We start from the raw sequence: 27,054 nt of genomic DNA, 5'->3' as shown, positions 1-27,054 counted from the left end.
TACTTTTTAATAGGGATGGACTGATTTGGGAATTGTGAGGTGATGCCAATATCCAGGATTTTTCATATATGCATTATGTGCATATCTGCAGATGCGGATACATATACATTTATGAAATGTAGAAATTGAGACTAGATCTACCTGGAGTAGCATTACATTGTAATTTTTTTCTGTGGGCTTGCAAATGCCCAGCATCACCAAAATGTTTTGATCTTTCAACATACAATAAATAGGTCATCACAATTCGTTTGAAATATCAAGTCAGACAAATCTAAACACCTGTCTAATGCTGATATTTTTGATATTAAAGTTTTAAAGTTTTTAACAGCAATTATCTGCTGATACCGATGTGATTCAGATATTATTGTGTGTCCGTACTTACAAACCTCAATTCCCTCTATGGTACATAATATCATCAGAAGATTAAGGGAATCCAGATAACTGTATGTGCATAAAGAGCAAGGCTAAAAACTTCAACCAAATACCTGTGAATCCCTCAGACTCTAAAAAATTGGCATGCTTCTGTGATGGATGTCACCATATGGTCTCTGTAGTATTTTGACAAATCGTTGTTAGTAAACACTGTTTGTTCCTGTATCCACAAATGCATGCTAAGACTGTTCTGTGCATAGTGCAGGCCATATTTCAGCGATGTCCAGCCAATTTCTCTGGACTCAAGCTCACCTGAAATGGACTAACTCACGGTGGAAACATGTATCGTAGTGTGATGAGTCAGCCTTCTCGGATTGCTTTTGAAGATAATGCACTTTTTGTTCTCCAGGCCAAAGAAGAAAAGGACCATCCAGATTGTTACCAATGTACAGTTCAAAAGCCAGGGTCTGTCAAGGTGGGGGGATGTATTAGTGCCTATGGCATGAGTAACTTGCACATACGTGAAGGCTCCATTAATGTTGATATATAGATACACATTTTTGAGCAACACATGCTGCTTTGTAGATGATTATCTTTTTTTAGGGACGTCCAGGCTTATTTCAACATTACAACTGCATGGAGAGTGTGGGTACTAGAATGGCCAGCCTGCAGTCCAGACCTGTCTCTAATTGAAAATGGATAGCACAGTAAAAAGTGCAGAATATGGCTACAGATTACTTGCATGATTGCGCAGCTTATATATCAGAAAAATGGCAAAAAAATCTGATTTTAAAACTGAATCAATTGGTCTCTTCAGTCCACAAGTGATACTAAGTGTTGTTTACAGAGTGATGCATGAGTTGTAAACAGGCTCCAGTCACAACTCTTAATACAATTTAATGTAGGCATTATATTGTATTGTTTTCAATTTAATACAGGTCAGTACAACACAATTTAATCACTGCTTTCTGTTTTTATTACTCCTAAATATCACAAACACACACCGTTTTAAAGATATTTTAACAGGTGTTCTCTTTTCCCACCTCTTGTCTTGTAATTAACTTCAGTGACTTAATGAAAGGTGCTGCTGTGGTCTGTCCTGTGGTTTCCTTCATGGTTAGAAATAAAGGTTCTGTGCAGGTACATTTTTCGTTCATCAAGGTACAAACAATGTAAATGTTTTCTCAAACATACAACAGTGGTTTTAAGGTCCAATTGTGAACCTTAAATACGTTTTCCTGGTGAAAAGTATATATTGGTACCTTTTCATGACTTATTTATGATACAATTATGTTCCCCAACTAAAGGTACTGAGATTACTGAGGGTACTGCCCCAGTGACAGTTTCATGCTTTTTTCTGAGAGTGTTCTGTGAGCACTGTGACTGTCCAGTGGCTGATCATTTTTATTACATTTTTATTTCATTTTATTTTATTTTATTTTTTTCCAACCCTTTTCGGTTTTGTTAAGAATGCATTACTTCATCAGTGTTTCTCGAATGACATTTAAGCCTCTATATTAGACACCAGAGTATATTTGAAGGTCCCTGTTTGGTCCAGATATTTTAAGTGGTTTGGTACATGACTTAACCATATTTATCATCATTCTGCGGTCTCAAAATAGTAGTCTAGTGACTGTTGCACGTTCAACTTTGGTTAACTTTGTTATGACAGTTACTGAATGAAGCATGTAATTGGTCTTTAATCTTCTCATTACAACTGTATGTTATGTTTTGCAGGTCCTGCAGTGATCAGGTCTTCTTTTGCCTGCTCTCACCTCTCCTCCTCTTTATCCAAGTCCAATGGCAGTCATCACTGGGATAATTCTAGTAATGCTGGCCTCTGAGGTTTATGCTCAAGGTAACATTCTGAGGCACCGCTGGTCAAATAACATGTTTTGTATAGAAGTGAAAAGAAGTGAAAAGAAGTTAACACATCCTCTACAGAGATTATATATTTAAATATATATATATATATATAAAAAATCTCCAAAATTATATCTTTACAGAAAAAGGAAAAAAACCTATATATATATATATATATATATATATATATATATATATATATATATATATATATATATGCGATATATATATATATATATATATGTGTGTGTGTGTGTGTGTGTGTGTGTATAATATATTAAACTCTGCAAATAAATAGACATTATGCTGTAAAATTTGCAGGAAAATGCCATATTTAAGTTTGTTCCCTTTTAAAAATAAATGTGTAACTTAATTCTTAATTTTCACCTAGAAAATCAACAAAACAGGCTATAATTTGACCTTTGCAGGTAAAGTGTCCCCAAAGTTTTGAAAGAAAGGCTACGTAGCACACATCTACACTAGATGTTTTCCTACATCTCTAGAAAAAATGGCCTGAAGATATTCCTGTTTTTCCATTATTTGGTCTTATATTGGTTTCCCTTTTTCATGCCATACACAATGCCTCTAGCGTTGCACATGAGCAGCAACTTTCAGACAGGTTCGTCTGACATGCAGGCTCTTGTAAGCACTCACGCTTGCTCAAAAAGCCTCACTGAAACACAGCGTCAAACAATAACCCCTCTCAGAGTGCACACCCAGGCATTCTTGCGCTTGCAGTTTCCCTTCTTACACACAAGTCATGGTTTAAGTTTAAGTATGATCTGTGCTGTGCTTTCTCATTATGCTAATAATATGCAGCCTCTCAGGAGAAGTGTGTAAGGAAGGGAGAAGTCCCTGTGAGTGATGGTTAGTATCAGTCTGTAGCACAAATCATACCTTTCTCAGCCGATTACAGGCCGTTTTAAATCCACCTATATTAGATGTTGCTGCATGGAGGAAATCTGAAGATGAAAGCATGAAGGTTGTTTTGGAGTTTGAAGTTGCCTGGCTAAACATACACATTAGGTCTTATAATTAGAGGCGCTTAGACTGCTGTAGTGATGTTGATATTTCAACCCTCCTTAAAGTGGAGATATCATGCACTCTTTTTAAATATTTGAATATTCAGATTAACTCTTATTTTTACATACTTTAGCTTGTTGACTTTCAATTCTTGAAGATTCCACAGGGGTTCTTAGGAGTGGTGCCGTAGAAAGTCAAATTTTGGTTCCCAAAAGAACTTCGAACATTTCAGTGGAGTGTACTTTAAAGTCTTTTCATAAATGAGATGTGTATGAGAATATTTTTAAAGTTAAAAATGTCTTTACATAATGTAAATGTTCTTAGGAACCTGTCCTTTGGTGTATTTCAGGTGTATTTCAAAACTGGACAATTCATGGTTTTGTTTCCTGAGAGTTTTTGAAATAAATAGAGATGCACAGAGATTTTGGTCACTGCAATTTTTGGGCTCAAAACAGAAAAGAGTCCAAAAATTTTGGCTAAAAAAGCAAACAAGTCTAAAGAAGTATCTAGTAAGATGTCAAAATCTAGGACCAGTAATGTAATCAGTCTCCTGCGTTGGTCAGCACAGATGTTTTAAAACAGGTTGAGCAGATAAACAGTGTAACCTTAAAACATTGTCCACTGCAGCTTTATTCTATACAGACTTTACTTGCTATTCAACATCATTTGATTAAATGAAATTCTGTAATAGAAATTACATAAATAATACTGAGTAACTCTGTGTTTTTCAGTAATACAGTTTTTAGCTACTAGTCTAGAAAGTCGTCACTGTAAATGAGTGTTTTTTAGCTCCTGCTGAAGTTTATAGCTGTTTCATTAAATGATGAACACTAAAGCAACTTCTGTGCTAATAGCGCAGTGCTGAAGAAACTTCAGACTGCTACACTGAACTTCCAAAGCCACATCCATGTGCTTTTATTAAAAAAGAAGCCTTTCCCTCGTTACAGCAGGGGGGTTCAGGAATTCAGCATTAGACACATTTGGGAAAGTAATACATTTCCATAATTTTACAGTTTTTAATATGTCATAGTATTTAGCAAGTTGTTTAAGATTAAATTAGTCCCATAGTTCTTTGTCAGTTCTCTCTCCCAACATCCCGATTATTTCCCCACATCGCCAGCATTTTAATTTAGTCTAAAAGCATAAATAAAATAGTGAATTATGTATTAAAAACATAATACATAACAATTTTTTTCACCGAATGTGTCCTGAATTTTGGGTGTTATTTTCAATTCGCTGAATCACTAACAAAAATGACCCTTTACAGTTCTAGGCCAGTCATGATTACAAAATCACCTGATCGTAGTTGTTCGAGCTGATTGCAGTCATTTTCCACAGTTTTTAGCTTTCACAATCATATGTTTACATCACATCAAACAGAATGCGAATTAAGATCTTTTTTATCAGTTTGGTTGAGGCAAATACACGTAATCAAAAAAAGTAGGAAATGCCTTTATTAAGACACATCATGGGCCTTTAAAAAAAACTTCTGACTGGTACAAAAACATGTTTAGAGTGTAGCAGTGTGTTTATTTGAGCTGTGCCTGTCAGTGTCCACAACCTGTGAGCTTGATAGCTGATCAACCAATTTGGCCACTTTTGGTACTTTAATAGCTGCATACAGTGAGCAAAAAAAAGACAGTTAAATTATTAATTATTTATTCAAATGGAAAGTAATCATCATCTTAAATTTGATTTTGATAGGCCTTTACATTTCTCATACCTTCTCTTCTTCATACAGTATGTGATTTGCAGCCTTCATTTGAGGGGTCACACCAGGCAGCTACTGGTATTGTAGTGGAGACCTTGCTGATGGTCTCCTCCTGGACTTGAACTAGCAATTTTTTGTTTAGGTTCATGGTTGCCTTACCACCATGACACTCTTCACAGCACCAAGATTCTTTTGATTTTACTTTCATCACAGTGATTTATTTGTTTCTCCAATAGTGTGTCTGCCTACATGATGTTGGCCTGCAGTTTTTTTGGCCTGGCGGTTGGTAGTGGTGTTGACTTTGGGCAGAAAACCTTACGTTTTGTCTGATCCTTTGCCAGTTGTTGCTGAAACACAGTGTTTCTCCATTCTTTTCCTTTTTCCACTCTCTGCCAGATGAAGATGCAGCCTAAAGACAGGCTGACACCACAAAGGCCTTCAGGCTACTGGAGGTCAGATTTTCTGCCAGTCTAACACTTGTCTGCACTGAGACTCTGACGTCACTTGCCCAAGGCGCCTCAAGCTAACCCCCTGAAAAACGGATTTCCTGTGCCCCTCATCCCTCTGTGGCCCCGTAGGACAGTAAAGACCCTGCTTTGAGTGATCGGGGACAGCTGGAGCGGGGCGAGACGCGCAGAGACAGGAGAATGAAAGAGGAGGATTGTTGGGAGACAGCGTGTGGAAATTATGCAGATCAGCCAAAGACAAGGACCGAGTTGAGCAAGGGATTTGTGAGGGAGGAAAAGAGAGGAGTGACCGCGGGAGACTCCCAGCGCTTTACAACCTCTCTGTGGAGAGGCAAACAGAAGGCATTGAGATGTTGTTGCTGTGGATGACTTTGATCTTGAGGCATCTCCTCTGTGTCTCGCCCCCAAAACCCCACTCCATGACCTTCTTTCCCATGGATGTCTGTCACTTACAGGCTTGTTTTTGTTCCGCAGTGGTCTGTATATGCAGGCGCCCTGCTTACACACTTTACCATTGACATGGACTTATGTTCAAAACTATCCAGACACTCTTCTAACTAGTGGATTCAGCTACTTTAAGGCATCGCATTGCTGACACAGCCATATAATCTCAAGGGAAAATCCTTGGGCCACTTGTCAGCTAGAGGGACATAAAGCTCCCTTGCATTGGACTGTGTGAAATCACATTCCTTGGAGCGAAAGAGGCGCCATCAAAACCTTTGGCATAAATTGTGAAGCAGACCTAATTGCCCAACTCATGTTCTTGTGGCTGAATGGAGTCAAATCCCGACAGCAGTGTTGGAGCTAGGCTTGGACGATTTGGCAGTATTATCACTGCAGTATCAATGGTCTTGACCAGCTTTGCCATTTTGCTCTGTGTGAATGTTTCACTGTGTAAAAAGACAAACTAGACTGTTTGTGAAACGCGGCAAGTAAAAATGAGAGTTTGTAGAACTGTGATCACAAGATTTACTACAAATTGTTAGTAATTGTTAGAGAAATTTTCTTTTGAGGATACTCAACATGTTTGACTCCCATTCAGAAACTTGCAGTCTCCCGGTGATTAAGCCAATGCTAAAGCTGTTGCACCACTTGGTATTTTTTAACAGAGCCAAATTAGGCCTACAACTACTGTTTTCTCTTTCTCTAACTGCTTAAAATTAGTATTAGAAGTGTGTAATAAACCATTGGGCCTGCGGGTGGGCCCTGGCCATATAAGGGGTTCAAATGAACATTCAAATTGTTCACTAGGACATTTAAAAAAGACAAGTTGTTTAGTTTAATAAAGGAAAATTGGCTAACACTGAACCAACATGTAGAAAAATCTGGAAATCCTCCCCAGAAGAATAAAGGCTGTTATAACAGCAAAGCGTGGCCAGCTTCTTTTTAAAACCCTTGATTTAATGAAAAATTGGATAAACATTTGTCTTGAGTATGTTTGGACATAGTCTGCACTAGTGTATGATATAATACTTGATGTACCATCTCTAACACAGTTCCCTATGACTTTGTTCTAGGCCGATTAAAGCTGACCGTTCTATCAGAGGACCGGCTCCAGATGAAGTGGAAGGAGGCTGAGGGGCCGGTCCAAGGCTACAGGGTCCGAGTGCGGTCCATCTCAGGTGAGAAGATTTTAGATAAAGCTTGTTGGTGTAATGGCCTCTGGCATTTTTTTTTTTACTTTTTCTGAGGTGCTGAATCACCTACACCTGCAAGGGTTCTATATAGAACTAAAAATAATCTTGTAACAGTAATGGAACACTTTTTGGTACAATCTAGAACCATTTTTAAAAGGTTCTGTATTTTAAAAAAACATACAACAGTTTCTCTGTCATAGAGAAGGACTGTTTAACCATGCAATTAAAACCACCAAATGGTTCTTTGGCATTTCATGGTTCTATATATAACCTTTGCCTTTGCAAAAGGGGTTTATATATGAATCAAACATATACCTACAGTATATGCTACTGTACAAGAGTTTATCTATTAGTCTATTTGTCATTTGTCATTTGTTTGTATTATACAAAACAGTAGTTCCAAACTTTTGAAGGGAAGTGTAGATACAGTTTTAGACATTTTTAATCATTTTAAATTCATCTTTTAGCTGACATTTGGTGTTGGGAGTGTGTTTGAGATTCCGCAGATTGCTGAGACAAGGGTCACGGAATTTTTATGACTTAACTGGAGGAGTTACTTAGCTAATGTGTAAAGTGGTGTAGATGTTGGAGCCCTAAGGCTAATAGGTTCTTCCCACAGCCTGGTTCTCTGAGAGCTGAATCTTTATATCTTTATATTTATATATGAGCATTCACAGATTTCACTACGCAGATGAACATGACTCACTCTTGACTCTGCTTTTTTAATGCCTTTTTTAATGGTGCTTGCTACCGTGCCGTTTTCAGCCTATATTTCAGACAGTTATTTTTGCTGCAGGCTAAGACTTTACTGCTGTTTCTTCTGACCTAAATGACCTAGACAGCATTAGTGGAAAGGTTCTCCTCAAGCCCTCATGCACCTGCAAAAGAACAGGAAGTTTGTTACGGCAGTATTGTGATGTGGATTTGACCTGTTAATCACAGGTCAGTTGTGATAGACCTGACTTTAACAAGCTGACTTTAACTGTCTTTCCATTCTTTTTCATTTTCTTTATCTTTCTTTCTTTCTTTCTCTTTCTTTCTTTCTTTCGTTCTTTCTTTCACCCTTTTCATTCCCTTCTTCCTTTGTTTTCTTCCATCACTTTCTTTGTTGTTTGTTTGTTAGTTTCTTTCTTTCTTTTTCCAACCTTCCTACCCTCCTTACTTCCTTTTACCTGCCTTGTTACCATTTTTCTTTTCTTTCTGTAGTGAGAATCTGTTTTTCGTTTTTCATTAAGTTCTCGTGCTCCTGCATAAGAACAGGAAGTTTGTTACAGCAGTATTTAAGGTGCATTTGACCTGTCAATCACACATTATTTCTGATAGACCTGACTTTCCATTCCCTTCTTTCTTTCTTTCTTTCTTTCTTTCTTTCTTTCTTTCCCTTTTCCTTGCTTTTCTTTTCTTTTCCTGTTTTTCTTTTCCATACTCCTACCTTTTATTTCTTTCATATTTTTTTTCTCAATCACGTCAGATATCGCTGACACCGAGAGATGGGGGGATATATTTTATCACTGATGGAATGAAGATAGGCCCGTAGCCAGCCATAACTACTCTTCATCTCCTCAGCCTGCTGTCTCTGCTCTCTCTCTCACCTTTCCTTCTTATCTCTCTCTCTCTCTCTCTCTCTCTCTCGCTCGCTGTCTCTGTGTCTCCTCTCTCGTTATCTCATTCTCTCTTATCTCTCTTCCCGTCCTCCTCTCTCTGAGGTAAGTTCAGACAGGTCTGTTGCAGTATTGAGAAATTTTGCACAGAAAAACAAACAGATCTTCTTCACAGTGTTGAGGAGAGAGGAGATGACGGGTGATGCGGAGGGGGCACAACCCAAAATAGTAATAGTGATTTATAACCAGTATAAAATCTCTGATCTTGCTATGACTCTATTTTGGTGTTTTAGGAAACGTTTCAACACGTCATGAAATCTGAAATTTGCAATTAGGTTTTAATTGTTTTGGTATGACTTAGAATTATTGAACGAATACCTGAATACACAAATGTAAGTAGTAGTACTTTAAGGCTGTTATATTTGCAAATGGCCTAAGAATGTGTGTATTTTACACCCCTGTTTATAATGCTTGAATCGCATAGTCAGTTCTTAATTGACTTGCCAGCTTCTAAATACATGAAAAGTACATTAAAGGAATACTTACTGTACTTTTCTAAATCCAGGGAAGTTTGTGGTAATCAGTCTTGTCCTACAGGTGTGGCCTAGAGAAATTGTTGCCCTTCGTGCTTTATGATACCCCTCTACCTTCCTCTTGTTCTGTTTCTGTCCTTCAGAAGTGCCCCAGCCAGAAATGATGCTGACCACAACGCGGGGCAAAGCCACAGTGGTAGGGCTGGACTCCAGACAGGAATACCTGCTGCAGGTGCTGGTGCTGAACGGAACTGGAGAGAAACTTATCGCCAAGAGACGCTTCACCAGTAAGAGAGATGAGAGGAAGGGAGTGGTGGGATGAAGCAGGACCACAGGTGTCCTAATGGGAAAGGGAAAGAGGGGATATAGCAATGGACTTCATAGCTACGTTGAGATTAAGGAACAGAGAAAAGGATAAAGGACAGCCAGGTGATGCAGAGATCAAATGATAGAATGAAAAATATTAGTTAGGACCAGTGAGCTTGAAATAACTGACCCTCATGTAGTTGTAGAATCTAAACTGTTATATAGTTTAGTGATAAACCTCTGTTACTTGTTAGGCACATTAGCCTCATAGCCACAGTGCAAATTTAAAAAGCACATAAGTCTGTCTATCTATCTATCTATCTATCTATCTATCTATCTATCTAGAGTGAGGGGAAACATATTATTGTTATAATTATTTATAATTTATATTTTTGTAATTATTTATTTTTGTGTCAATTTTTAGGCCGAAACATCTCTATTGAAATAATAATGATTTTTTTTTTTACTGATGATATCATTTTTATTGACTGAACATTAATCCATTCAGCATTTACGTTCAATTTTACAGAATTTTCCACTTACTGATCAGCCAAGATATCTTTGGAGTCCGAATTTTGTTTCTTTAGAACTGGAGCAGTGAGGCTAACATTGCTAATAAAAACTAGATCTCAGTAGTCACCCAAATAGCCAAATTATTTCTGTAAAAATACATACCCAAAACTTCCTTTAACCTGCTCAAACCACATCTGCTTCTTCCAAGCACCTACAAGCCACCTCAGGAGTAGGAGTGCTGGTCTAGAACCAGTATTTGTGAAAGTGACCATCATAAATGCAGAGGAGTTGGGCTATTTTGGTGACTATTGAGTTCTAGTGTTTATTTGCATCATTAGCATTGTAGCTCCAATTCTAAACTAAAGAAGTTGGACTTCAGACAAGTCTTGACTGATTGAAATGTCTGGGATAAGTGAACAATTTGGAAAATATGATTTTCCACCAAACTTTTCTTTAAAGACTGCAGGGAGATTATTAGGGTAAATGAAATTACAAGTAATTTAAATATTGAAATGTTTTCTGCTTGTGAGCAGCCAAACATATTGCATGTGAAACTTTTTTTGTTGTGACTGCAGTGTGTAAATCAAAAAGCTAGTCCCATCTCTTTATTTTACAACAAGATTTCTTATCTTTTCAAATAAAGAGTTGGGATGCTGTGCAAAATGTAAATAAAAACAGAATGCCATGATGTGCAAATCATTTAGACCCTGTATTTATTTGAAAATAGTGCAAATATATCAAATTTGATGCTGTTCAACAGTTCAGGGTCTCTTTTGTCGTGTTTTTTATTTCAAAATGCACCAGATATTTTCAATGGGTGACATGTCTGGACTGAAGGCAGGTCAGTTTAGCACCGTAACTCTTTTACTATGGAGCCATGCTATTGTGATACGTTTCAGGCCTCCCCTGAAAAAGACGTTGTCTGGATGGCAGCATATATTGCCAAAACTTGTATATATCTTTGAGCCTTAATGGTGCCTTCACAGATATGCAAGTCTTCCATGCAGTGTGCACTAATGCACCTCCATACCATCACAGATGCTGGCTTTTAAACTGTAAGCTAATAATAAGCTGGATGTTCCCTCTGCTATTTATCCTGGAAGATACAGCGTCCATGATTTCCAAAAAGAATTTCAACGTTTGATTTGTTGGACCACATGACACTTTTCTGCTTCGCCCCAGTTCATCTTAAATGAGCTTGGGCCCAGAGAAGGTGGTGGCGTTTCTGTATCTTGTTTATGTATGATTTATTCTTTGCATGGTACAATTTTCACTTGTAGAATTGTGTCTCTTTTAATGCAGTGCAGCCTTGTCCCTTTCATACAGAGATTTCTCCCGATTCTCTAAATCTTGATTGATATCTTGAATGATATGTCGTTGATGATGAAATCCCCAAGTTCTTTGCTATTTTACAAAAAACATTACTCTTAAATGGTTGCACTATTTACCCGTGTGCAGTCTTTCACACAGTGGTGACCCCTCCTCATCTTTACTTCTGAAAGACTCAGCCTCTCTGAGATGTTCTTTTTATAACCAGTCATGTTACTGACCTGTTGCCAATTAACCACCAGGTGTTTTTTTAGCATTACACAACTTTACCAGTCTTTTGCTGCCCCTGTCTGAACTTTTTTGAAATGTGTTACATCATAACACATTTAAAATTTCTCAGTGTCAGCATTTGATATATTATCTTTGTACTATTTGCACATCATTGCATTCTATTTTTATTTACATTTTGCACAGCATCCCAACCTTTTTGGAAACAGGTTATAGCAAATATGGAAGTATGCAAAAATCATACATCATCCTTCATTTATATAATTTCCAGTCAACATGGCCATAAAGTACAAATTATTCGTTGTTCAGCATACGGGGAAAAAGCAGAAAAGATGCAATTAACAGAAAATTACACAGAAGCATCAAACAACTAAATATGGTATTACTTTTTAATGCTAAACCCTTTGCCTTTATAACAGCTTCCATTCTTTTTGGAAGACTTGATTTGAGCTTCTCAAAATCTAAGTAATCTCAAACACATTCAATGATTTTGTCAATGATGAAGTCTGGGCTCTGAGGTGGACAGTCAGACATTGTTCTGAGAACACCAGCAGCTCCCTTAATGGCTCCTTGACAGCTGCACATCCATTTTTTGAACTTCAGTTTTGAAAACTTATTTCACTTGACTCTTTTCTTCCTTATGCAAGTGAATTTATTTTATATTCGATCTTCTAAGAAATATCTCCTGAAAAATGAATAACATACTTAATAGCTATTTGGACTGGAATTAAAATAAAAGGAAGCTCTCTGCACAGTACAGATGTTACTGTAGCAGTCATGCAGGGAATTTTCTGAGTGCCTGGTAGGCTCAGGGCCTGTCAATGCAATTTCCCCTTTCAACACTGTTCATAACATACATCACTTTCAGCATGCACTACATATGTATAGAGGTATGCACACACACACACACGCACAAACACACACGCGCACAAACACACACACACACACCCTTGTACACGCCATATGTTCCTCTCCATGGGATGTCTGTAATTGTCAGTGTTGAGGTATTGGAATCCTTTAAGATTACAGGCTGTGGTCCTCTCAGAAAGAAACTGTGAAATGACGCGTTTGGCTATACAGGCGCAGAATGCTTTTAAGAATGTTTTTAGAACACTGCAATTTTCCTGCAGAGTCACTGTGAGAAAAAGTAAAAGTGCAAAATTACCTACCAAAGGCCCTTATTTACTGTTGAATGCTTTTTCAGGACTCTTTACTGTGAGTGCTGTGTTGTTCATTTAAATACATGCATTACTTCATGGTGAGAGCTTTTTCCCTGCTCTGTGTGTGTGTGTGTGTGTGTGTGTGTGTGCACATCACACACTTCACGCCACACTGTTCCCGCTGATAAAGCCGTGCGCTAGACTGTACCTCAGGGAAGAGGGCCTGGGTGTGAATGGTGCTTGTAGGTTACTGTGTCGAGTGCTGCATGTTTGGACAGGATAGTCGTGCGGTTTGGCTGTGAGGCCAGACTGCTGGGCTCAGAATTCCATTGTTCCTTCTAGAAAACACCCAGACTCTTTTACTCCAGCTTAGTTTTTCCATGTGGCTGACTGGATTCCCCTACGGGGCATTACAGATAAATTGAGATATTTATCTTTAAAGCAAAAACATTTTTTTTCCTTACCTGAAATGGAGTCAGTCAGCCAGGACTGTTTCTTCAGTTTTGCACATTGGCACAGTGATGGAAACTAGCTTTGTGTAAGCCTGCATACCTAAATCATCACACACTGTGTCAAGTTGTCGAGTAGACTTGTTTGACTTATCTGTGAATTATTCTTAATATGTCGTCTGTGTCATACTGAAGGACATTTCACCTCTGCCCCAGGCCGTCTCCTCAAACATAGTCGTGAGAACACAGATTTGGTTCTAGTGTTATAGTTGTGGTCCATCAGGTAATTCAAACGCTATAGAACAAATCCAAATGTTTCTAAACAAAGGGCCTTGCAAAGTACAACGTGCCCCAGCGATGGTTTAGTTTGTGGCTGTAATGTCATGTGTAGAGCCTGCGGTGATTTAGGATTTGACCATTTGCCTGCTAAAAAACGTTAGCACAAACATGAATTTGAGGCATTCCTTGCTGGGCCTACTGCTTTTGCTGTCTTTAGACTAGATCCTTTTTATAATTAACTAATAAAATCAAAAATCACATTAAATGACATCAAACGTTATTAGGAAATAAACTTTTACTTCCCGTTTGGAAATTTGAAACTCCAACCATGTGCACATTCAGGAGCTGCTGCTGGTTTGGGCTTCCTTTCTCTCCGTGATGACAAAAACACGCCCGAGTACTATTGTGTTGTTTTATCTACAGTGTTTTGATTTGTGCTACTTGTGCTACCTGCTCAAGAAGTTGATCTTTGACAGTGTATGAGATACTGAAACTGTGTCTATAACAATAGCTATGATAAAGTATAAGGATATATAGAATAAGTAAGTGTACTTATGAAGTAGAAATATGAAAAAACTGAGGCTTCAAGATGGCTGCTTTGACTCTTATTGTGCATTTCCATAGATAACAGTATGTCATAGGTGGGAATGGCTCTGTGACAAAAATCTCTGATTATTTTTATAAGGAAACCAAATATAGTGAATGTGTACATAAAATAAAGTGTCTGAATAAACCTCAAATTCAGCTTGCAGCCTTCACCAGGGTCCACCTCCCACTCTATAATAATGCACGGTAACACATACAGTGTGTTTGGAATATGAAAGTAAGAAACTCCACAATCTGTTAGAAACGTCAGTGTTTCACTTCACTCTAATTTTTCAAACAATGTCGCCATTCATTCAAATGTTAAGTGTACTCAATGTATTTGATGAGGACACTAAACAGGCCTTAATTGATTTGCTACATTATTTGGGATATAGGAAAAACATGCAAATTAGATTTTTTGCCGAACTATTACTTTAAGGTTAGATTGCACTGTGCATGATGTGCACTTAAGTGCAGTTTAAACTTAATTCTTAGGAACAACTCCATGAACTCATGCTAGTTACTGAATAATTTATAATAGTGAATAATAAGATTGATAACTGTATATTAAGTCTGGAGTTTACAGGGTTAATTCCATGTCTTTTTGTCCTTTCTATTTCCCCTTTTTCTGTCGTTCTGTTGCTATTCCTCTACTTCCACTATCTCCTCTCCTTTCCGCTCATACCCACGTGAAACGTGTTAGTCAGCGGGCTGCGGGAGGAGGAGCTGGTGCGCAGCGGCAACCGAGAGCAGAAAAAGAAAGCGCTGGCCGTGGGCTCTGGCTCCGGCGAAATAGATGATGTGACCGAAGCGCTGGAATCGCTGCCCACCGTGCTCTACCAGGAGCCCACCACCACAGGTCAAACCCACTTCAACACAAACCAGCTCAGACCTCCAATACCATATTTCGTTACACCTTAGACTACATTTCCCATCAGCACCACTTACATCACTCAGCCTATCACTTATGACACTGATGGATGAAGATGTAGAAGGAGGAAGTGTAATAGTTTTTATAGTAATTTTATACTTCCTGTCACTAACTGTCAGAAACGCAGAGGACCTGCAGTGCACTAAGCGCAGTCTTTCACTCCCACCTGGATGCTCCCCTGTTATTACATGTGTTTTATTGAGGGGAGTTACAGATGCTGGAGTGGCGCCAGGTCTCCCACTACCCTGATAATAAGAACCCTACTCCAGCATCATCACACGCACACCTGTTATCAGCTCTGCTGCTGTGAGATTGGGTCTCAGGTCAGGGGAGAGCTGATTGTTGAGTGTCTCAGGACAGTTCGCTTTTATGTCTGTTTATACGTAGAACAAGAGGAACAGAGGGCGGGTGTCGTTCCTGGCTCTCGCAACTACATCACTTACAGTACTGTGCAAAAGTCAGATAAACCCTTTCCTTTGTTTCATTTCCAGTCAAAAAGGGCATTAAGTACAAGTTATTCAGTTTTCTGTGTCAGGAAAAAGGCAGGAAACATATGTTTAACAGAACATTGCACAACAGTCTCCAACGCTGAGTATAATAACAAATCTATCAGTATTTAATCTGTCCACTCTGCACTTTTGTGCTTCTGTCACTTTGACTTCTGTCCTTCTAATTTTAGAACCAAAAAGTTACAGCTGTGCACCCACAACAGAAGGTGTTACTGACATTATGTCCATCTTCAAAGAGATACTGACATTCAAACAAGCAACTGCCTAAACACACCTCACCTGCTTTGCAGATTTTTTCGGATGTGCTTCAAAAAGCTGTGTGCTGAAAAAAAAAACAAGACTTTCCAAAACTGGAGTTCAAAAAATTATTAAAATATAGAAACAGAACTCTTAACAGCTGTGCAGAACCTGTTACACCACCAAACCGCCCTCATCCGATAAACAGTACTTGAGCCTTTGAGAGAGAAGAGAAAATCAAGCTCCACTCTCGCTTTAGAGCTGAAGAAATCCACAGGTGTTTCTGTCAACACTGTGAGAAGGAAGTTTGCACTAGAACCCCAAAACTGGACGTCTGATATGTGGAGTAAGGTTTTATGGACTGATGAGTCTAAATTTGTAATTGGGATTCAGATCATGAGAAACAGAAAATGAAACCAACTTTTAAGACTGAACTTTTAAGACTGAAAGCAAGTCTCCTAAAAAGAATGTAAGCTGAAATAATAAGTGGACACACTAAATACTGAAAATTTTGATATTATGGTAAAATGTTAAATAAATCTGTTTTCTGTTTTTTTCCGGACAAATAAATAACTGAAGTACTTAATGGACAGTTTGAATGGAAATTAAATTAAAGGAAAGGGTGGTCTTTTACAAAGTACTGCACATACATGAATTTTTTTAACTCAATCTCTGCAATGTAATCTCTGCATATCAGCATTTTTCATCCTAATCTTTATTGCATCTGTGTTGTATAGTTGATTAACACAGTCAATCATTAGAAAAGAGAAGAAAACCTGGTGACTTTAACAAACTTATAATAGAAGCCAATGGCCAGTTAAACAGGTGTGTTTCTAGTCAGTATTTTTTTTTGTTTGTTTGTTTTTAACCACATGTAGGGAAACATCTGTGGTAATCAGCTGTATGCTACAGATGGAGCAGATAGAGATCGCGTTAAAAATTCTGCTATTTCTTTAGGCCTAGAGTTTAATGGACAAATTCCATTTCTTGTGTCTATTCTAGCACAACAGCAGGTAGTAGGTAGAGTGATTTACATCATTTAAAATCAGAAACTGTAATACTGTGTGTTTTACATTGAATGCTGCGTAACCACATATATGATGTAGTGTTGAATTCTGCCTCTCCAGAGCCCCCTACTGCAACTGAACAGGAAGAACAGGAGGTTGAAAAGAGTGGCAAAGATAAGAAAAAGAAAAAGAAAGACAAGCATCATGCAAAGTCAGAGGAGAAGGAAAGGCAGGTTGAAAGCAGAGAGAAGTCTTCGGAAGAGGACGACAAAGTCAGAAAAACAGCTGCCACCCAATCTGTCACAGGTAAAGTACATCATTACCACAGCATAGATGCAGTGTGTGAAAACAGTATTGCAGTAGTATAACCAGCAGTACTTAGGGGTTCCCTCAGCCACTTAACAGAGCTAATGAGCTGTGTTGTCTTCCGCTGTGCTGGCTGTGAGTTTAATGGCTTGCAGGGCTGATCTAAGTCCTGTGTCCTGAGGGACTGATTCAGTTCGCGGGGTGATGACAGGGTTAATGACAGAGTGATGGAGGTGGTCGTTAACTGCCCCCTTCTGTAGCCTGAGGAGTGAAATGTGGCTCATGCTTCTAATCCTGCTGGAATGGCTTTAGTTTCTAATCCTTAAGGCTTAAAGCTTCTGCTGATACGGGTACTTGCAGCCTGGAACACACACAAACTAATTTGTAGACTTTTTAAAGACTGATGTGGTTCATAATGTTCTAGGAATGATCCATGCACAACTGAGATAGCCAGACTTTTAGAGGTCTAGAGCTGTTAGTATTACTGTTCTATGCTATTTAGATATAATGACATTTTTAATTAAACAGTTATTAACATAAGGAAATACAAAGCACTATTTTCATTAAGATAAAACTTTCATTAATAGAAATTTTGTTGCAGGTACATGTATAAATTGATTTTATATTATTATTATATTGATGCAGTGGTTTTACAGTTTCACAGGTTTTAACTGATTTGTAGGAAACTATAAAAAAAAAAAAACAGAAGAAATGTTTCCATAATGATGAACTGAGCTGAGCTGTTAGACTAAAAATAACATCCAGAATGCCGTATGATTCTTGCTGAATATTAAGCAAATATTCCAGAACCTTTCAACCTTTTTTTAAAAAATAGTGATCACATCTCATACAGATAACTTGAAAGAAATGTCTAATAAATAAATAATTACAGTATATTGTTTATTGTTATGCTTCTAACACTTTAAGGTAGTTTATGTTATTTAGCTTTTAGTATTTCAAGCTACACTGTATAAGTTATGACTGAAAAAATAGTAGCAATTATTTAGAACAGTGTAGATTTGATTTACATTCTGTACTGATAAGTTTAAGTCTGCAGTTCTGACTTTTCTGCATGTCAACAAATGACAAAAACAGGGCAAAGGATTTTTTTAAGCTGTGAAACAAAACTAAAGTCAAGGTTTATTTCTAACATTTCTAACAGGTGTTGTCGCAAAGCAGCTTTACAAAAAAATCCGGGTCCAGGCCCCCATGAGCGACAATGGCAACAGTGGCAATGAAAAACTCCTTAAGAGCAAGATGAAGAAACTCTTAGAGGAATCAAGACTCAGTAGGGGAACCCATCCTCCTCTGGTCGACACCAAATAGCAAACAATAACACAAGAGCAATATGAACAGAGAATAAGGTTTTAACATTGGTGTAAAATAATAACATTAGACACAGCAGTAACTTTTAGAAAGTTTGGAATTGAACGTTTAAATGTAAAGTTTAGAATTTGTGTATTTGACAGATTTTCTCCATTTATTTCAATTAGCAAGAAGTTAGAAATAATTAACTTTCGTTTAAATTATGTAGGGGTGGGCAATATGACTGTTCTATCATCACTGTGATAAATGATGGCAGAAAATGCATGTCTGAGCATATCATGGATATCATCAGAATATAAAGAACACTAGCCAACTGCATGTCATTACAATGAGTGCATAAGTCTTGATTAATTGGATTTAGTGAAGGGCAGAGTGTGAAACTTTGAATAAAAATTGTTGTATGATCATCACATTCATCCTTTTTCACAGTATTTTTTTAAATGTGGCACTGCTGGGACTTTTTGTCTGTTCCACTTATCAAAAACCTAATATCCTAATACGTATCGGGAAAACATTTTTGAGTGTCCTGATTTTTACTATATCACCCGCCCTAAAATAATGTAAAATTCTAACATACCTTCATGATTACCATGATAACTGTAATCTCTGTAGGTTAAAGCTCCAATCAGGGATTTACTCTGGTTTAGGAGTTTACTAACTAACATAGTTTGTTACAAATTTAGTTTATCATGACCATTTTCCAGCCTCTCTTTATCCCTTAGAATTAAACAAGCAGTTTTTGTTATTGTGCCTTTGAGACAGATATATGCAAATAAGCATCACTCTAATTGGTTGTAGGTAAGACCCAAAGGCTAACAGAAAGACATTATGAGACACGCTTTATCCTATCGTACCTCATTCAAGAATCACTCAGAGGTGAAACACTGCTTATAACTTCAGTAATAATAGGCAGGGCTAAACTGCTGTAAGCTGGTGGACAGATGTAGATGAGTTGGTTCTCGTGACATCACAGAAGCAGTGAATCCAAAAAGGTCTTTTTTTGCAGCGTGTTTTCCATAAATGGACTGTATGTAGTGGTCATTAAATGGCATGGTTTGAAGTTTTAATAATGTTCGGTTATTACATCAAACTTAAAAAGGCAAAGGAAATTTGGTTTTCGATGTTTTAAGCCATAACAAACAACACACAAGAAATTTCCCCACACATGTGATCATATGTTTGGTTTATTAGCACTCTTGTCATCGTTTCGTGTTACCTCTGTCTTTATCTGTCCAGCTGGTACATCACGGAAGCCATTTGAGTGCAGGGCCGGAGTGCAGGCGGATCTCGTCCTGCTGGTGGATGGCTCGTGGAGCATCGGCCGCACCAACTTCAGAAAAGTACGAGAGTTCCTTGAAGGTCTGGTTACCCCGTTCCACATCGGCCCAGACGGGGTACAAATCGGTAAGACATACCTTCAGGCTTTGTCATTAAAATGTCATGAAAATATTTTCATTATTTTTATTATTATTTTTAGATGTCTGTAGTTGTTGTCATTTTGTTGTACTATTTAACATCGTGGTTTAAAACTGCCCTTCCAGTTTGTCAAAAAATGACAAAACGGAACAGAAAAAAAAACACACAAAAATAAGTTTTCATCTGATTGAATTTGTGAGTGATTTCTGATGATTAAACTACAAAATAACCTTTTTTTTTTTTACATTTTCTCCTTTAGTTTTAGTGTATAGTGCTAAAATGTTATAGAATGCTAAGGTGGATCTGTGTCTGTTTCAGCCCTATCACAGTACAGTGGAGACCCTCGCACTGAGTGGCAGCTGAACAACTTCACTTCCAGAGAGCAGCTCCTGGACGCTGTCCGAAACTTTAGATACAAAGGAGGGAACACCTTCACAGGTGAGCGAGACACCTTTAACAGTCTGTTCTGTAAGAGATGTGACGCTTTCAGAAAAGTCCCTTTAGCTCTCTGGAACACTTTTAATCTGATTGAAATTCACCCAGTCTAGATGATAACTTCTTATTCCTCTTTGTAATGTGTCTTTATGTGTCTCAGGTCAGGCTCTCATTCATGTTCTGGAGGAGAATCTGAAGGAGGAGGCAGGGGCTCGGCCAGGCACCCCTCATTTTCTGCTGCTGATGACTGATGGGAAGTCTCAGGATGATGCCATCGCTGCTGCGAACAGACTGAAGAATGCAGGAGTGGAGATCATCGCTGTGGGTAAGACCCAAAGGCTAACAGAAAGACATTATGAGACACACTTTATCTCAAAACACACACGGTACTGTGCGCAAGTCTTAGACAGCCGTGAAAATTGTTTAAAATTATCTTGGCAGAAATTGTGTTTTTGCCAGGAAAACACAAAATAACATTAGAATGTAGACATATAAGCAAGGATACAGTAAAATCTAAGGCTAGCTAATGTATTGGTTTACTTTTACATTTATGACATTTGGCAGACGCTGTTATTTAGAACTTTAATGAAGGATTGATAAGCTGGGTTAGGTGTGGGTTGGTAACTGTAGATGATTATTCTAATACTCTAGTGTTGTTTTGACTAAATGAGTCCTTACTTCTAAGTAAATGCCTTTACATATTTTCTCGAATAATTAAAAGTTATATAAAATGGTTTTGTGTGTTTTTTATGATTTTTTTCTCCAGAGTTGAGCCTGAGTACTCCTGTATGTTTACATTAATGCTTGTGTATCATATCTGTGCATCTTTAAAGTCACCTGTTCTTCTCTTTTTCAGGTGTAAAAAATGCAGATGAGGCTGAGTTGAGGCAGGTGGCATCTGAGCCTCTGGAGCTGAATGTGTATAATGTGAATGATTTCCCTCTGCTCAGTAAATTGGTCGGTCGATTAGTGCGTATTCTGTGTGGGAAGATAGAAGACCGCAGTAAAGCAAAGCGTAAGTTTATCTCTCACACATAAACAACGCTGTCATAAGGAAACCTTGCAACTCCATTTGTAATTTATTATTTACACCATTTGAAACTCCACTTGTGGTGCTGTCTGTGGAGCAGGAATGGAGCATCCCACTGTGGACCCTGTGCTGTCATACCCCAGCCCCACCGACCTGCAGTACTCTGAACTGGGTCCCAAAGAGGTGCGTGTGAGCTGGACTGGGCCGAGTCGCATTGTGCAGCAGTACAGGGTGGTGTTCCACAGCAGTGAGGGACAGAGCCCACAGGAGGTCAGCTTCATTCCTACCCTAAAGCCAAACTGCTAGCAGAGGCGTAACGCCCAGCCTTGTACTGTAAGTTACTCTATGTTCTTTATGTCTCTGTTTTATCAGGTGGTGGTAAACGGGTCAGTCTCCACAGTAATGCTGACTGAACTGTCCTCTCAGACGCAGTATCACCTCTCAATCTTTCCTGTGTATGAAGACAACGTGGGCCCTCCACTTAGAGGCATCTTCACCACAAGTAAGAGTAGAAAACACGTGGTGGTCCACTACAGATGCTGTACAGATGTTTAACCTGTCATGAACTCTTTAATCCCAAAGTGAAAAAAGGGCTATTTATGCTTTTTAAATGACTCTCCACAGTGCCGCTGGCCATGCCACACTCTCTGGAGGTCACTGCATCTTCTCCCACTAGTCTGAGGGTGAGTTGGAGGCCAACTCCTGGAGCTACCCAGTACATGGCACTGTACTCAGCACTCACTGATGGGGAGCCTGATGATGCTCGAGAGGTGAGCCTGAATTCTTCTGTGTGGTTGTGGTAATACTTTTCCTTTAAACTGGAGAATTCGGATCGTCATCTGGGCAATGACATTATTAGAACAGTTCAAATGAATAAATGAAATAAAGGGACAAACTGTGACTGATCTGAAACACTACTCTTCCATAGCACTGATCTTGTTGGTGTGCACACTTCGAAAAGACGGTTCTTCAAGGGTTCTTTAGTAAAGGCAATGGCTCCGTTTAGAACTATGAGTTCTATGTTGAACCATTTCATGCCTAAATGTCACTGCCATGATTGGTGCTATAGGTGATGCAATGGACAGGTTCTTTACGTGGTGAAATGGTTCTTTAGATTGATAGAGAATGTGTTGTATATGGTTCTATATAGCACTTTTTTGAAAATGGTTCTATATAGCACCAAAAGAGTTCTTCTATTGTTATAAGCTTGACATCATTACAGTAGCAGAACCATTTTTGGTGCTGTATAGAACCGTTTTCAAAAAGGTCCTGTATGGAACTATACACAACATATTCTCAGTCAGTCACAAAACCATTTCACCATGCAGAGAACCATTCAAGAACTTATTTAGAACTCAATATTCTAAATAGAACCATTGCATTTACTACAGAACCCTTGAAGCACCATCTTTTTTAAGTGTGTGCGTTCCTGTCAGTTTCCTCCCTTTCAGTTATGCATACAAAAGCTACTCGAATGTTCCCACTTGTGGAGAATCTTCAGCCTGTTAAATGTGAGGGAGTGAGTTCTAGATCCTGGTCCAGGAGGTGCTTTGCATCAAAAAATAAACAAGAAGAATAAAGAAAGCAAATGAATAAGGAGAAAAAATTAAATAAAGAATCCATAAACATCCACTGATGAACAATGCCATTCCCTATCCACTGTAATATAATTTTTTTCCGAAGGATTTAAGATTTGTTGTTTTTGCTGTTTTTATCTCCACTGTGGCGAGTGTTGTGTTTTTGTGGTAAGTGGAGTGAAATGTGCTTGTGTGTGATCTGTGGCAGGTGAAGTTTGGGGCTGATGAGACAGATGTGGAGCTGCAGGATCTGATGCCCTCCACAGATTACTCAGTCACGCTGTACGCTTTGTATGATGAGGACCCCAGCGACCCTGTCACAGCCGTCGCTACCACATGTAAAACCTCAAGCACTCATTGACCACAAAAGATTCACATTTCTCTCTGATGCTTCTTTAGCGGACAGATAATTACCATAGAAAATACATTTAGAGCATTATGCTCTTCTTAGGACCCACTCATAAGACGTTGCCAGTTCCTAATAAACTAGTAGCTGGTGATCGGTAGTAAACATTTACACTAAACATGTATATGAACTTACTTTCACTAGTTCTTCAGTAAAAGTATCTGTAAATTAAGCTGTAAATCTTTTTCAATTTTTTTTTTCAGACTAGTTTTCCACAGGGAAGAATTAGTGGCAGTTTGTTACCAGTAAGTGGAGTTTCACTGACTCCTATCTGAGCGCAGTCAGTACCAGAAAACCTTAGCAAAAGAAAAGATAACCAGAACTGCTTATGATTATAGTTTTAAATTTGCATTATATAGTTACACATTTAATATATATATTTAAATGTTAAATGTTTAATCATGAAATAAGCAACTTACTATTTTTTTCTATTATCAGAAGGTAAGTATTCAAGTATTGTTGTCTACGGCAGAATTTCACAAATCTGTGCAACTTGTGGCCCACACAACTGACCACAAAAGTTTCTGCTGCCAACAAGAAAGTTTAACCAATCTGATCATTTCAAATACAAGCAAATATAACACAGTAATCAATGCTGCTTGTCAAATTTCGCGTAACTGTATAATCATGTAACATAATGAACACCAAAAAATCCTACCATTTTCTCTTTGTAGCCATACATTGACTTGCACTGGAAGTATAAATATCTAGCTAGCTATGGTGGTTACATTGATGACGCATTTTTCCAGACTAGTCACTGAGTTTGACCTAAATATTCAATTATTATTGAGTTTTTGGTTTTTGTTTTTGCAAATAATTAACAATAACATTTGTCATATTTAAATTTATGGTTTGTGTACATGTCTGTATATTGCAATGAAGTTTGGTGGTTTAAAATAATAAATAAAAAATGACTGCCAACGGCCCCCTACCAGTACCACCGTGGCCCACAGGTTGAAAACCACTGGTCTAACTAATGGATTGGTACAGATGAACTAGGTCTCCTTCTCTAGCGACCTCTTTGTTCTTGTCTGCCTGATTTCTCTCTCTCTCTCACTCTCTCTTTCTCTCTTTCTAGTCCCATTGCCATCTCCTCTCAGTATGCACTTCCCTATGGTGAGTCACAGCACTCTGAGGGTCACATGGGTGCCTGGTGCCGTCAGTGTTCCTGCCCATCGCATCACCTACAGCACCAATCATGGCAGTGACGTCAAACAGGTGGGGGAAAAGCACTGCTTCAGCAGCTGTTAGGATATTTCTTTTTTGTGTTTAGATTCTCTAATATATAACTGTTCAGTATTATTATTCTCAGTCTCCCCCCTTTCTTTCTCTTTCTCTCTGTCTCTCTGTCTCTCTCTCAGGTGGAGGTAGCCGGTGTGAACACAGTCCTGCTACAGAATCTGGCCTCTCTGTCCAGGTATCTGGTGTCTGTGCAGTCCCACTATGAAAAAGGCTTGTCCACCCCACTCATTGCCAACGTCACCACATGTAAGTCACATGCGAACTCTTTGTCTTCGTGATCCAGACATCTTCTTCTTATCCTTGTGGTCTTTGTTGATCCATCACTAACTCCTTAAAATGTCTCTCTCTCTCTCTCTCTCAGTAAGAGTGCCTGCTCCATCTGAGCTCAGAGTCACTAACTACTCAGAGAGTGCTTTAACAGTACGCTGGGAGCCAGCTGCAGATGATGTGACCTCATACCTGATTAAATGGATCTCTCTCAGTGGAGGAGACCTGAGGCAGGTCAGCACCAGCTCTCACCATTGAGCTCCAGCATTTGGACCTGTTGAAATGTGTGAAAAGTCAAATGTACTTAATTTTCCCCTTACCCCAAATGTAGTCAGTCAGCCAAGACATGGTGTCAGAGATTTGCTTCATGTTTTGCACTGAAGCTATGATGATATCGTAACTAAGAGCTTAGAGCCACCAATTAGCATTGTGCAAAGCTCATGCCTAAATCACACGCTTGCTTCAAACCTGATCACACCATGTTACGTCATTTAAAATAGCAAGTGGAGAAAATAGAGTACTGTGCAAATATCAGAGACCCCCCATTCATTTATTTATTTTCCTGTCAAAACAATCATCAAGTACAAATGATTCGTTTTTCAGTATCAGGAAAAATAGAAAGTTTATATTTAACAGAAAATTACACAGAATCCTCACCATCTAAATACAATCACCATTTTCAAAAAAGTGTCCACCTTTTGTCTTTATTATAGTTTTGGTGTTCTGGTGCAAATTTTCTTCTTTTTTGTCTGTTTCCTTTTCTCAGTAATGGCTTATTGGCATCTACACATCCTTTCAGACCCATGTATCTCTACGTATTAACGTCACACGCACAGGTTCAAAAAGAAGATCTGGCTCGATGTTTGTAGATCTCGAATGCAAAGTTCACATAATACTGATGAAGATATGATGACAGTAGTAGATAATTCACTCACATCCTCAGAATCATCAGATACTTTCACTCTGAAGCACAACCGACGTTCTTCCACTCGTTGCGGTCTCCATATCCCCAGATCCTACATAGTGTAGCTTAAGTCACGTAGTAGGTTAAGGTGCTGTAGTAACCGAAGAGTTTCAGTCCAAAATGCCTTCTATCCGTTTGTTACATTTTTGGATACAATGAATTTTTGAAAATAAAGACAGTTGATGTTGATGGAAAACACAATTCATTTCTCTTATTAAGGTAGTATTAAACATAATATAACATTGCTATTTTTTGGTAAACCCCACTTCCAACATCATATATCATGGAAAAGAACATTTTTGAAAGTGGTCTGCAATGCGTTTTGCAACAAAATGGCTCAGTTAGTGACTAAATCTAATCTTAGTGCGGTGGGTTTCAGTGTGATTATTTGTTGGATTTTTGGTGATGATGATTTTGGTTTTGCACTGTAATGAGGTCCTTTGTGTGATTGTGTTTCCAGCTAAAGGTGGATGGGGAGAGTGAGGGAGCCATATTGGAGGGAGTTGAGGATGACAAGGAGTATCAGATCTCGCTGTCTGCTCTGTATGCGGATGGAGCACAGAGTGAGGCTGTGGCTATACGATACAGCACATGTGAGTATACACTAAAGACACGAAAGTATTAGACTAAATTTTGCATTTATGAAGAGCATCTGCCAGTAGCATTTTCAGACACATCAAGACCTGCTGCTGGGTGGCACTAGCTGTATAGCCGTTGTTTTGGCAGTACTTCCAGCTCAGCCAGTATTTCAAGCTGGAGTCACAGCTTGGAAAAAGGGCTTAAAAAAGAAAAGTTTTCACAAAAAACAAGTGGATTGACAAAAGAACCCAAAGAACCTTACAGAATAAAATTGGGATATTATGGTGCATATTATTCTTACAATTCACATTGTTACAATAATCTGACACTGAGAGGTTAACTCTTATCGTGTAGTACACACATGTACACACATTCACTACTGTTCAAAAGTTTGGAATCACCCTTTTCAATAAAGTGAAGCCACTTTTCTGAAGATGCATGTATAAAATTATTCGAATATATATTTTATAATAAAATTAACTATCTTGTATTTGAAACATAGTGATCAAATCTCAGATAACTCATCAGGACCTCACTGTAAATAAATAATTACAGTAAATTATTTATAGTTCAATTTTTTTAGTCTTTCAAAAGAAATGTTTGGACTCATCTTCAAAGGCCTTCTGGTATCTTGCTTATTAAAATATTTATTTCAATCTGCAGTTGTTATTGAATAAAATAACAGTAACCACTAATATGACAGGTGATTCCATACTTTTGACAGGTAATGTAGATAAATATGTTCTATGTGAGTGGCCTATTTTTC

General features: G+C 38.3%; 1 protein-coding gene across 2 annotated transcripts in view; it reads left to right on the top strand.

Moving 5' to 3' along the window:
• LOC118822358 (collagen alpha-1(XIV) chain) overlaps positions 1 to 27,054 on the top strand; it is a 43,922-nt gene that overhangs the window by 1,027 nt on the left and 15,841 nt on the right. The window contains exons 2-18 of one of the 2 annotated variants that reach the window (XM_036591360.1): positions 2,110 to 2,230; positions 6,954 to 7,058; positions 9,351 to 9,494; positions 14,760 to 14,915; positions 16,861 to 17,046; positions 19,609 to 19,776; positions 20,107 to 20,226; positions 20,384 to 20,548; positions 21,080 to 21,238; positions 21,354 to 21,523; positions 21,626 to 21,755; positions 21,878 to 22,023; positions 23,039 to 23,168; positions 24,315 to 24,454; positions 24,598 to 24,724; positions 24,840 to 24,979; positions 26,170 to 26,302. In XM_036591360.1, coding sequence (XP_036447253.1) covers positions 2,173 to 2,230; positions 6,954 to 7,058; positions 9,351 to 9,494; positions 14,760 to 14,915; positions 16,861 to 17,046; positions 19,609 to 19,776; positions 20,107 to 20,226; positions 20,384 to 20,548; positions 21,080 to 21,238; positions 21,354 to 21,523; positions 21,626 to 21,755; positions 21,878 to 22,023; positions 23,039 to 23,168; positions 24,315 to 24,454; positions 24,598 to 24,724; positions 24,840 to 24,979; positions 26,170 to 26,302 — 2,377 coding nt within the window. In that variant the 5' untranslated portion in view covers positions 2,110 to 2,172. The remainder of the gene's footprint in view (positions 1 to 2,109; positions 2,231 to 6,953; positions 7,059 to 9,350; positions 9,495 to 14,759; positions 14,916 to 16,860; positions 17,047 to 19,608; positions 19,777 to 20,106; positions 20,227 to 20,383; positions 20,549 to 21,079; positions 21,239 to 21,353; positions 21,524 to 21,625; positions 21,756 to 21,877; positions 22,024 to 23,038; positions 23,169 to 24,314; positions 24,455 to 24,597; positions 24,725 to 24,839; positions 24,980 to 26,169; positions 26,303 to 27,054) is intronic. The other variant, XM_036591361.1, reaches the window with a different exon arrangement.

The sequence above is a fragment of the Colossoma macropomum genome, unplaced genomic scaffold, assembly GCF_904425465.1.
Source record: "Colossoma macropomum unplaced genomic scaffold, Colossoma_macropomum, whole genome shotgun sequence".
Classification (NCBI taxonomy): Eukaryota; Metazoa; Chordata; class Actinopteri; order Characiformes; family Serrasalmidae; genus Colossoma; species Colossoma macropomum.
This window is presented reverse-complemented; position numbering and strand designations above follow the sequence as displayed.